General features: G+C 35.6%; 1 protein-coding gene across 2 annotated transcripts; it reads left to right on the top strand.

The window, feature by feature from the left end:
- The first annotated feature begins 2,416 nt into the window (after window positions 1-2,416).
- Window positions 2,417-8,019, top strand: LOC132113507 (uncharacterized). 2 transcript variants are annotated; one of them, XM_059521299.1, is made up of 8 exons: window positions 2,417-3,252; window positions 3,344-3,567; window positions 3,777-4,333; window positions 4,422-4,732; window positions 4,987-5,165; window positions 5,392-5,564; window positions 5,658-5,872; window positions 6,762-8,019. In XM_059521299.1, the coding sequence occupies exons 1-8, from the start codon at window positions 3,105-3,107 to the stop codon at window positions 7,016-7,018; spliced, it is 2,064 nt and encodes a 687-aa protein (XP_059377282.1). In that variant the 5' UTR covers window positions 2,417-3,104; the 3' UTR covers window positions 7,019-8,019. The 2 variants fall into 2 exon arrangements, with proteins under 2 accessions (XP_059377282.1, XP_059377283.1); XM_059521300.1 differs by having other exon boundaries at window positions 5,074-5,165.
- Window positions 8,020-12,939: the final 4,920 nt, after the last annotated feature.

Raw genomic sequence — 12,939 nt, forward strand, 5'->3', positions numbered from 1 at the left:
CAGACGCCACCAGGCGTTAAAATAACGCCACACGCCGACCGACGTTAAGTTAACGCGACACGCCACTTAAGATGCAAATTTATTCGCTCATCTACATGGACACACCTCTCATGGCTACGAGGACTCTACGGCAAGTCAGAGCATCCAGTTTGCAAGAGCGCGAAGATGGCAAGAAGAGCCCTTACAATTGTACATATAGGGGATAAATGCCCCTGAATAAGCTTTTGTCTCATGAAGTCTCATGAAGTGAAAATGTGGAAATGATTTTATTCAACAGTTAAATTAATAAGGAAGTAATATTATTATTTTATTATTATATTATATTTTGAGTAGGATATCATTTCAATTTAATAAATAGTTGGCCATAGTTTTACAAAAATAGAAATTCTGTTTATTTACATTTACTCAACCCAATGTTGTTTCAAACCTTATGTCTTTATTGCGTTTGAGGAACATAGGAAGATATTTTGAAGAATGCTGATAACCAAACTGTTTTAGTCTGTAAATATATGTTGATTCAGATGCAACTTCTGAAACAAAGCATAGCATGTGTAAACCTAAATTAAATATACATTTTTAAAGCTACATTTTGATTCTGTTTTCTCATTCTTTGCTTTTCTCATTTAACACAATTTGGCTATATGATAAAATATCTTTTGAGGGTACTTTTTCTTCCTTTTTAAAACATAATAACATATGATAAACTGAAATCATACTCAAAAGTAGATACCTGAATTTTTACAATAAAGCACTTACACACACACACACACGTCTGGTCAGCTATCCTTGTGGGGACTCTCCATAGGTGTAATGGTTTTTATACTGTACAGACCGTATTTTCTATCGCCCTACACCAACCCTACCCCTAAACCTAACCCTCACAGGAAACTTTCTGCATTTTTAGGTCAATTTAGGTCCCCTCCGTGACACGAGTCCCCATGAGTCTGTGTGTATTCAGGTTTAAGTCCCCACCAGAATAGAAAAACAAATACACACACACACACACACACACATATATATATATATATATACATATATACATATAATGAATATTGTTATTACATGACACAAATGAGTGTAAATTTGGAAATTATTACAACAGTTAAATAATAAATTTCTTGTAATATATTCCAAAATATATTTATAATCTGTGTTGGAATATATATATATATATATATATATATATATATATATATATATATATATATATATATATATATATAATGACCTTTTGGATGTATTTCATTATAAATCTCTTTGTAATCTATAATAACATTACATTTATTTCATATTTCTATATGTCCTTCTTGAATATTAAGCAATTTTGGCCACATTATAAATACTTTGTGAAATTGCACATGCTAAAATATAAGCATTATTAATGTGTTTAATAAAAACATAAACATTAATTAGTGAAAAGAAAGAATTATTTAATAAACAATTAGAATGATTAGTACTTGTCTCTCATTGGACTGATTAGCCTATCTCTCAAAACCTTTCTTAATTAGTTGTACAGTATTGCATGATTTGTAGATTATATTTAATACACTTTGCGTAAACGTTTGCAATTAGTTTTTAAAAGGTAACATTAAGGTCTTAAGGCGTCTATGCTTACATTCCTTTATATATATATATATATATATATATATATATATATATATATATATATTCAAAGAGTTTTCTTTATTTTCATGACTATGTAAACTGTAGAGTCAGACTGAAGGCATCAAGGGCTATTTGAGCAAGAAGGAGAGTGATGGGGTGCTGCTCCAGATGACCTGTCCTCCACAGTCACCGGACCTGAACCCAATCGAGATGGTTTAGGGGTGAGCTGGACCGCAGACAGAAGGCAAAAGCACCAACAAGTGCTAAGCATCTCTCTGGGAACTCCTTCAAGACTGTGGAAGACCATTTCAGGTGACTACCTCTTGAAGCTCATCAAGAGAATGCCAAGAGTGTGCAAAGCAGTAATCAAAGCAAAAGGGGGCTACTTTGAAGAACCTAGAACATGACATATTTTCAGTTGTTTCACACTTTTTTGTTATGTATATAATTCTATATATAATTCCACATGTGTTAATTCATAGTTTTGATGCCTTCAGTGTGAATCTACAATTTTCATAGTCATGAAAATAAAGAAAACTCTTTGAATGAGAAGGTGTGTCCAAACCTTTGGTCTGTACTATATATATATATATATATATATATATATATATATATATATATATATATATATATATATATATATATATATATATATATATATATATATATATATATACATTATAGGGCGATATTTGACTCCTTAAAGATTAGTTTTTTAACCTTTATAATCCCCTTTTTCAAACTTTATTAAATGTATTCCATATTTTAAAGCCAAAACATTTAGATTTTAACTTAGCATCAACATTTCATCTTTGCCATGCACTTAACTTTTTTTGTTGCATTAAGGAATATTTACAGACTTCATGCATAATAACGATGTTATGAGATTAATGTTTAAAATATGAAGTTTTGAATATAGAAATATTAAACAATTTAAATGACTCAATTTATAAAATGAAACTGAAACCGCCAGTAGGTGGCAGCATGTCACTGAATCATTTATTAAATCGATTCGTTCAAACGTCTGATTCATTTATGATTTTAAGACAGCACCGGATGTAGTGTCTGGCGCGTTTTTTAGATTGTTAGGTCATTATTAATCTCTTTATCAGAGAACAACAAAGATGTCTGGTGTACCTAATAATTTTAGAAGACGTCTCAGTGGGATTAGGGATCGCATAAATGCCCAACTTGACAGTTTACTTGAAGCATCACCAGCAGAGCTTGGAGAACAAAGTCTTGTGGACAGGTAGGGAATGTCTGTCTGCCTATCTATCTATCTATCTATCTATCTATCTATCTATCTATCTATCTATCTATCTGTAAAATCTTTAAATAAAATCTATTTATTAGCCCTATAAATTAATTGGATGATTTAATTCGACAACTTAAATCATGACATTATAATAACAAACAATAAGTATCAAACTTACTTTATCTCAGATCATTAATTAGGTTATAGCAAATATGTTTAAATTTCGTAGTAGAGTTATGTTTAAATGTTCTCTGAAAGGTTTGAGATGTTCCGCAACGAACAGCCGTTGCATGGTCCTGCTCGTCCCAGAAGGACGCGGAGGAGAAATGTGACATGTACATTTAAAGTAACTCTTCTCCGCACTGGTATTGATCGGTTATCTTCTTTGAGAGGTAAGTCCTTTGCTTATAATGCTATTCATGAAATTGTCATGTTGATTGTAAACAAATTAAACTAACAGCATTTCACATTGTTGACCAATAGATGCCATTGCCAGTCAGAGACTTGTTGTACAGAGAGAGCAGAGTGAGACACAGTTTGCAGAAATTCTCAGAAGCACGTTTCCACAGCTTCAAGGGAGAGAGTTTGAATTATGCAGGGTTGATGCACAGAGGCAGGTTTCACGTTTGAGTCTGGAGTCAAAAACCCCAGCAGCCATAATTGCTAGTGGGCAGCTAGGAAGATCGGCACTTTATGTACAAGAGAAGGTAATCTAATCTAATATTCAAAAGGCCTCTTTGTGTCTGCAGTATTATGTAGAAACTGTGTTCCTATTGTTTGATCTATTTCATATCAGTCTTCGTTTTTTGGACAGCCTAATATTTTATTGCTTCCTTTATATTATGTATAAACAAAAGTGCTACAAATAGTGCAATAGTACATTCAAATGAAAGATCACAGTTGTTCAATTTTACAGAGTACTTATGCACTTGCACAAGTGAACTCCTCTCCAGCTCCAGCCGTGGCCTCCTTCTCATCTCCAGCCGTGGCCTCCTTCTCAGCTCCAGCCGTGGCCTCCTTCTCAGCTCCAGCTCCAGCCGTGGCCTCCTCTCCAGCTCCAGCTCCAGCCGTGGCCTCCTTCTCAGCTCCAGCTCCAGCCGTGGCCTCCTCTCCAGCTCCAGCTCCAGCCGTGGCCTCCTTCTCAGCTCCAGCTCCAGCCGTGGCCTCCTCTCCAGCTCCAGCTCCAGCCGTGGCCTCCTCTCCAGCTCCAGCTCCAGCCGTGGCCTCCTCTCCAGCTCCAGCTCCAGCCGTGGCCTCCTCTCCAGCTCCAGCTCCAGCCGTGGCCTCCTCTCCAGCTCCAGCTCCAGCCGTGGCCTCCTTCTCATCTCCAGCCGTGGCCTCCTTCTCAGCTCCAGCCGTGGCCTCCTCTGCTGCTCCAGCTCCAGCCGTGGCCTCCTCTCCAGAAGTTTCAGTGGCATTTTCTTTACTCAGTCCAGACACAGATATTTATATCTCAGATGAAGATGAGTATGAGTAAGTCAATTGATGTTGTTAGACATGTATTTATACTGTAGTTGGATCAAAAGACGGAGTAACATTCTCTTTTATTTATTTTTTTCAGTGTTGACCTGAAATCATTGTTAAATACAATGTCAAACAAAGTGGATTTTACAGCTGCACCCATTTCCAACCAAATCAATGTAACACGATGCAACATCCTAGACAGTGGCATCAGAGCCTTCCGACGCCAACGTTTTAACCCTGAGGCAAAACTAGATGTTGTGTTCAGAGATGCTGATGGGATTGGTGAGGGAGCCGCTGATGAGGGTGGACCAACGAGAGAATTTTTAACTTTGCTGATGAGGGAAATCCACTCATGCGAAATATTTGATGGAGAGGACTGGAAAAAAACACTTGCCTGCAATTCCAAAGGTAACCTCCTGCCTAATTTGTGTGTGTGTGTGTTTACATTAAGCATTTTGGAAAAATAGTTTGCCTCCTTTATAATTTTCTGTAATTCTGCACACTTTCACATTGAATGTCATTAGGTCTTTATAAAAATCATCTTTAATTATTAAAATTAAAACATAGTCCCCTATGAAAAAAGTGATTAATTTTTTAAGAAGCACCACACATTTTCTAAGCATTGTTTATAGACATAATAATGCTTTTCCCATGTGTTACAGCACTGTACAATGGAATGTACAAAATAGTTGGACGGATGATAGCTGTGTGCCTGATACATGGTGGTGTGGAGCCAAATTTTTTTTCAGAAAGACTGTTCTGTCAGGTGTGCAACCTTCAGCCCCCAGTACCAGACCTTCAAGAGATTGCTGACTATGACTTCAGAGCAAAGATGACCAAGGTTAGTTTATATATTGCACATTTTCATTTATGCCAGCTGTTGCTTTGTTAGTAACTGTAATTTGGCGATAGTGGTAATATCTTAGAATGTTTAAATTGTTAACCTTAACCTTAAAAAGCTCTTACTTAAGGGTTTGTGTGTGCATTAAATATTTAAATGTTTTATATAAGTATTTTGTTTCTTGTATTTAATGGCTAATTTTGTGTTAAATTCATTGTCAATTTAGATCCAGTTGGCACAGAATGTAAATGAAGCACAGTGTGCTATAATGGAGGCGTCTGACCAATTAAGTATGCTGGGGTCTCTATGGCACATCCAGACGCTAGAAGACAGAGACAACTTAGTGGAATCAGCTACCAAGTTTTTCATCGAGAACAGGTTGAGGGATTCCTTGGAACAGTGAGTATAAGAATGTACAGATATTTTCACCTGACAAATTACCAGTACTATTTTGTCATTGTTTCACATTTGGTACATGTTTTGCTTATCTAGATTTAAAGAGGGCCTGGAGTGTCTTGGGCTTTTACATTTGATGCAAAAGCATCCTCAGCTCTTTAAAGAAGTATTTATGTATGAGGAGAAGCCACTTTTGGCCGAAGACATATCTGCTTTGTTTAAAGCAGAACTTTCTCCAGTTGGCAGCAACAGGAGAGTAGTGGAGAGTAGAACAATCTGTTTCTGGAGGGACTGGCTCATAGAAGTGGAAGGTATGAGATCAAACTGAAGCTATGTTGGATCTCTCTCTCTCTCTCTCTCTCTCTCTGTCTGTCTGTCTATCTATCTATCTATCTATCTATCTATCTATCTATCTATCTGTCTGTCTGTCTGTCTGTCTGTCTGTCTGTCTGTCTATCTATCTATCTATCATATTTTTTTAAGATAAATTAAATAAAAATGTATATATGTTTGATGAAATCCCATAGCTCATGTGTGCTTTTAACATATTATCCCTGTATTAAAATGTATTTAGTTGCCACTTGAACAAATCTTTCATACACTTTTAAATATATACTGAACCATAGCACACCTTTAACTAATACACTTATAAAACACTTGTATATTTGGTTTACTTTATCTGACTACACTTAAAATCAATTTATATTAAGTGTACTTATGTGGTACAGTTGGGAAAATGTACTTATATTTATTAAAAGTTTAATTTAGGATTACTATATAAAAATCTACTAAGATTGAACTAATTTTTAATGTAATGAAATCAAACTTTAGAAGTACACAAATAAAAGTCCTCTGTATATTTTTGTGATAGGATACTTTATTTCAATGCACTAAAAATGAATTTGAGTATTAGTGCTACTTAATATACTTTTTCAAGTGCAAGTAGAAATACACCTTTAATTAGTGTCTATATAAAATATAATCTTATTTAGCACAAAAAAATGAATTTACTACAAAAGTACTTGCTTGTTTTTAAGTATTTTTAGTACATTCAACTATACTTTATTGTTATCTGGGATGAGGATACTTATATGGGTTTGGAAGAACATGAAGTACAATAAACTGTGACAACTACTTTACTGGTATTCTGTATCTGCAAAATGGTCATTAACTTTTTTTTTTCCTGTTCATTTTTACTAGAAGGAACTGCATATCCCCTCACCTTAGACAAGATTCTTGGATTTGTGTCAGGATCTACTGCTATTCCGAGGCTAGGGTTCCCAGTGGAACCCAAATTGGAGTTCTTACACCCTCAAGAGAATGAGGCCCCTAAAATTTTTCCAGAGGCAAATACCTGCAGCATTGTCTTGAGGCTACCAATCCATCCCAGCTATGAACTCTTCAGAGAAAACATGGAAAGTGGTATTTTGCAATCCCCCACTTTTGGAGTGATGTAGAAAAATTGTGTTGGCTGTTACTGATGTAATAGTTTTAAATATTTTCATGTTTTAAAGTTTTATTATGAAACATGAAGAGCTAAATTGGCACACCACTGCTCTAAGAGTAGAAAAATATTTATATTCTCACCAAAAGTGACATTTCAAGCCTACAAGCTCTTCATCAGACAATGATCACATACATCAAACTAGAGTGACATGATCACCCACATGACCCCCCGCCCCCCAAACCGAATGGCAATCAGATAAAGGCAATAAACATAAAAGTGAAAACAACCATTAACTACAAATGCTGAACCTCAACATATTAAAAAAAAAAAAATACTTGCAAAATATACATAAAAGAACAATACTTTATCTCTCACAAAAATCATTAAATAAAATGCCTGATGTTAAGAAAACAATCAACATCAAGATAGAATCAAATGTAAATTTGATTCTATAATTTATGTATACTTTACAGCTATTTTTTTTATATAGGCTTAGGTTCAGAATTTGTAGTTAGTGGTTGTATTCACTTTTAGGTTTGTTTATTGCCTTTATGTGAGGTGATTTCCTGATTGCCCTTTTTTGGATCATGTGGGTGATCATGTCATTCAGGTTTGTGCTATATATAAAACCTGAACTATGTATGTGTTCATTGTCTAATGAAGAGCTTGTAGGCTCGGAATGTCACCTTTGATGAGAACATAATACTTTTGGAGCTGTGGTGTGCCAAATTTCTTCTTAGTTTTAGGTATTTACGTGGTTGAGCACTCACATTAAGCCCTTCAGCCTGTTGGATGTGTGCACTTCGATTATCTAAAGTTATACAATGGACATTTCATCATACAGTTCTACTACAGCTTTTTGATGTTTGTAGGGGTTGCTAAGTTTTGTCCCTTTCTCCAGTTCTGCTCTGTCTTGGGATATCTGATAAGAATCCACATCTGAAAGTATTCAGATTATACTACAAATTAATGAAATTTACATCACAATTACAATAAAAAGTTGTTTATTAATGTGATTTAGTGTTTTTTTTTTTTTTTTTTTATCTCAGGGATATGACTAGCCCTTACATAAACTATAAATGAGTCAGGAAAGTAGAGGGGAGATACCGATCAGAATATGACACATGCCATGTAAAACACTTCAAACAAGTAACAGTGACACTGTTAAATGTCAATTTACATTCTTAGGTTTTCCACAAAAGAAAGGACATCTTTAAGTACATTTACTCCAAGATTTTCCCGGGGACCTTCAAGTGGATCAATTTGTTCTGTGAGTTGTTTCATCTCATCATCAGTCACAGTGAACTGGTTTGGAGGTACGGTAACTCGTTCAAGCCAATGCACATGAGATACCGCTCCAGATACAGAATGACTGTCACCACCAACAAGCTCTGCTGAATTAGTCTCTCCTCCAGTGGAGTCTGAGGGTCTTGCAAATATCTCCTGCATTGCAGTACTTGGCAGACTCTGTTGTGCCAGGCAATCCCGGACAAAGATTTGTAGAGGTGACTGGTGTCTCTCGGTTCGTAAACCATGATTGTTCCACTGGTGTTTAAAATTTGTCAAGTCTTTGTTAATTCTTGGGATGTAGACATATTGCAGAGCCCACATGTGCATTTCATTATCTACATCCACAATGCCCTCACTCTCAAGAAAGTGGAAAAGGTCATAGTACACATTTGACACCCCACGCCACAGATCGACCCAAAGTCTTTCAATCCTCTGATTGTGTGTACTTCTTCCTCTAAGAGCACTCCCTCGTTCAGTGCCTCTGAACAGGTTCATGAACAAGCACACTGCATTGTTCTCTCCCCCATGGTCAGTCCTTACTCTGGAAGGGACTCCATATTTGGAAATGGCATCCAAGAAGCAGTTCATGACAGTGCTGCTGCGATTGTTGTTAGATGCTTGGAGAAAGGTGACAAGCCGACTGTAGCCATCAATGGCACCATGAATTACTATCCTCCATCTAAATTAACACAAATACATAATTACTTAGTTGAGCATAAAACCTGCATTAGACAACAACAAAATATCCAATGAAGGGTGTGCTTTAGATGTTCTACAAGAGCACTGTTACATCCATTTCAACAACCCTTTTTATGCAGCCATACTGATTTCTGTTAATCAACTGCTTAATTCTGAAATTTAGACTTTTAAAAACAAATTTTAAATTTAGTGACTTAATGGCATTTTGTTAAAGCAACAGAAGAATAAAGTGGTTAAGGCATAATGCAATGTTTAAGATTGCATTTAAAAAGAAAATTACCTTATTAGTTTGTGATTTCCATCAAGATGCCATAAAGAATTAGGTCCTGCGACACGGTAGGACCTTCTACGTAGTCTCTGAGACATTGCTCTGAGAGCTGCAGCCCTTGGGTTGACACGATGCATACTGCTCCGCACTCTGCACCTCTGAACCCGAATTCCCTCTGTCCTCAGTTGTGCTCGAACTGCCTCTGGTCCAAGTTGGTCATTTCCAGCCACTATATCCCTAATTTTTTCATCTAAATCTGCATCAGATATATCTGAGTATGAGGAAGACTGCAACAGATTGAAGCACCTGGAAATATATATCCAAGCATTTTAACATTTAATAGGAGCGCTAAAATAAATCAAAAGTTGCACTCAGCATTTTTCCCAACTCATTATGATCTAATGAGATGAGTACTCCAGTCAGCCTAAACATATGACATTTTAATCTAGGTGGAGCAAATTCCCAAATATGTTTCTATTGTTATAAAATGCTTTGGATAAAAGTGTCCACTAACTGACTAAATGTAAATATAAATAAAATTCACTTTATTAATCGGGTTACACAGTGTAATTACACATTTAAGTACTAAATAATAATAATAATAATCTAGATGCACTTACTATAGGGTTGTGGTTAGGAATAGGATTAGGGTTTAGTTTATGGTCAGTATCATGTAATTATGCACACTACATGTAACATATGTAACTGGGATAAAATAAAATGTTTCCATCATTTTATTAGTTTTGCATGACAAATACACCTGTGAACAGGGTATAATGTGTGTAGTCAATGGATATTAGTTATTATATTATATAACTTACCTTAAACGTCGCTTGACTGTGGATATGGAGGTGTGTAGAATTTGTGCAATCTGTTTTACAGTGAAGCCACAAGACAACAAAAATGACAGCTGATCCTGTGTAATGACATAAGATGGTGCACCTCTGGATCCACTACGAATCAGTGGAGGTCGATATACAGTGCTGTCTGTAGAATAATTATAATATATTGCTTTTATAAACAATTATAAACAGACTTCTTAATTTTTCCAATAGTTTGTATGTCTGTGTGATATGTTATGCTTAGCAAAATTATTCAAAATATATTACTGTAGATGTCAAGTTACTGGCCATCAAAATCAGACAATCTAACTGAAGTTTACTGTGAGTAATTAAGATTGTTTGATTGCATTTACCATCCTGTGCTCTTGGTTCAGAAGTTTGAATCTCCTGAATAAAATCTGATACTTCATGGATGATCTCATCTGCTGCCTGAGTATGTAGAAGAGTCCCCTTTGCCCATTCCAGGCTCCTCAGCATGGTTTGAAGTCTAAAAAGTAAATGTTTTTTTTTTATTATTATTATTTTTATATTAAATAAATTAATAACAATACATAATTTTTTGCTTTGTTTTAAATAGTATATCATGCTATGTTTTTTTAAAAAGAAAGAAAAATAACCTCAAAACTTATTTTAAAGTCTAAAAAATGTTGTTCTAACATGTTGCTTTAGAAAGAAATATTCAATTTACATTTAGGCTACACTGTCAATTTTTTATTTATTTATTTATTTATTTATTGAAGCTGCATCTGAATCATTATTTACATACATTTAATGACTAAAACAGCTTGGTTACCAGCATTCTTCAAAATATATGTTCCCCAAAAGAAATATAGACATTTAGGTTTGAAACAACATTGGGGTGGGTAGATGTTAATAAAAAGAATTTCAATTTTTGAGAAACTATATAGCCAATATATTTTAAACATAAACTAAAAAAGATACTCACTGCTAGTAGGTGTCAGTAAATGTTTAAAAATCATTCAGTCCATTCGTTCAAACGACTGATCATTTTCAAAGTTGGAATTATTTGTGATTCCTGTAATAACTATATGAGACAGTTCATTCTGGCATTTCCAGCAATGCACATTTTGTGTGTCTACCTAATCAAACACACCTGATTTAACTCATTAGCTCATTAAAAGAAACTCAGGGGACTGAAAAGGCAGTGTCAGATAAGGAAGACATACAAAATGTGCAGTGTTGGGGGATGCCCAGGTCCAGGGTGGAGAAACACTGTAATGCATCTTGTTTGCTTCCAAACAACTGCATAAAATGTATTAAGATGACTTAACATAGTTCTGGGGCATAAAAGTTAGTAAATTGTGTTAAAAAAAATATTGTGCCATTATTGTGCCATTAAAATTAGCAAGTTAAATCAACAGCTCATGTAATCGTGTCTATCAAAACGTGACCGTTACAACTCTAACTAAATTATTTTGGAGAACATAAACACAATCTTTACCTGTTTAATGATGACTGAAAAACAGCAGGCCCGGGATTATCAGACAGTAAAAGGCGAGTGCAGTCATTAACAGTGTGTTTACACTGCAAAACAAACGCTCTTCTTGCCATCTTCGCGCTCTTGCAAACTGGATGCTCTGACTTGCCGTAGAGTCCTCGTAGCCATGAGAGGTGTGTCCATGTAGATGAGCGAATAAATTTGCATCTTAAGTGGCGTGTCGCGTTAACTTAACGTCGGTAGGCGTGTGGCGTTATTTTAACGCCTGGTGGCGTCTGGCGTCAACTTATCACGTAACGGCGCTTATTTAACGCCTGGCGGCGTTATGAAAACGGCGTTTTAAAATGAATACGGCGTTGAAAAGCACGCGTATTCTGACCCATTTGGCTTTCCATAGCACCTGCCTCAGTGACACGATGACTCCCCCTCCCCCTCCCCCAACCTAGAACGTATCCCAATGTTACAGTTGTTGCAGTTTTAATGAACAGAAAAGCGTGTAGCCAGCGCAGCAGCAGAACGGCTAAATTGAACTCGAGGTTTTCAACAAAAAAAAAAAAAAAGTGGTGGGTACAAAATGACTCATGACGAAATCTGTCAATCTGACGAAACCCGTCCCCCCCGAAATCGACGCCTATGAAATCGATAAACTTTTATTTCTATCGGCCAGTGATGATTCTGAAAGGACATACCTGTAAACCGTTGCTATAGTAACGAACACAATTTCATGATAATTGTGCTCTTATTTTAGTGCAGTCTCACAGCCACTGTCAAATATTGAGATACACTTTATAAAGTATCGTCTATTTATATTAAATTGGTATCTTTTCCGATATCGATTTTGTGACCATTGAGCCAATTCTTGTCAATCAGCTGGAACGATTCGGTACACTCTACGTTTAATGTGGCTCAATGCATTAAAACAGTGTTTTTAAAAGACCAAACTCAGTAAACAAATTAATAACAAAGCATTCTATTCACTGACAGACAGATGAGTCCAGAATAAGAATGCAATTTGTTTAATTACATAAGCGTTTTCCTCCCATAGAAAACCATTAGACTAAAAGGAAAACGCGTAACGTGGCGTAATGCATTAAAACGTGTTTTAAAAAGACCAAACTCAGTAAACATTTTTAATAACACATTTTATTTACAGACAAGCAGGTTATGGGTTCGTATTCTGTGCTCATATCTGCTTGTCTGTGAATAGAATGCTTTATTAATAATTTGTTTACTGAGTTTGGTCTTTTTAAAACACTGTTTTAATGCATAATGCCACGTACTTTCACGTTAAGCGTGCTTTTAGAATGTCGCAATTATTCATTTATGAATTAATCTGGTCAAGAAGCGAAACTTGCAGCAGCTAACATCTCTTG

Source organism: Carassius carassius, chromosome 33, assembly GCF_963082965.1.
Source record: "Carassius carassius chromosome 33, fCarCar2.1, whole genome shotgun sequence".
In the NCBI taxonomy this organism is placed as follows: Eukaryota; Metazoa; Chordata; class Actinopteri; order Cypriniformes; family Cyprinidae; genus Carassius; species Carassius carassius.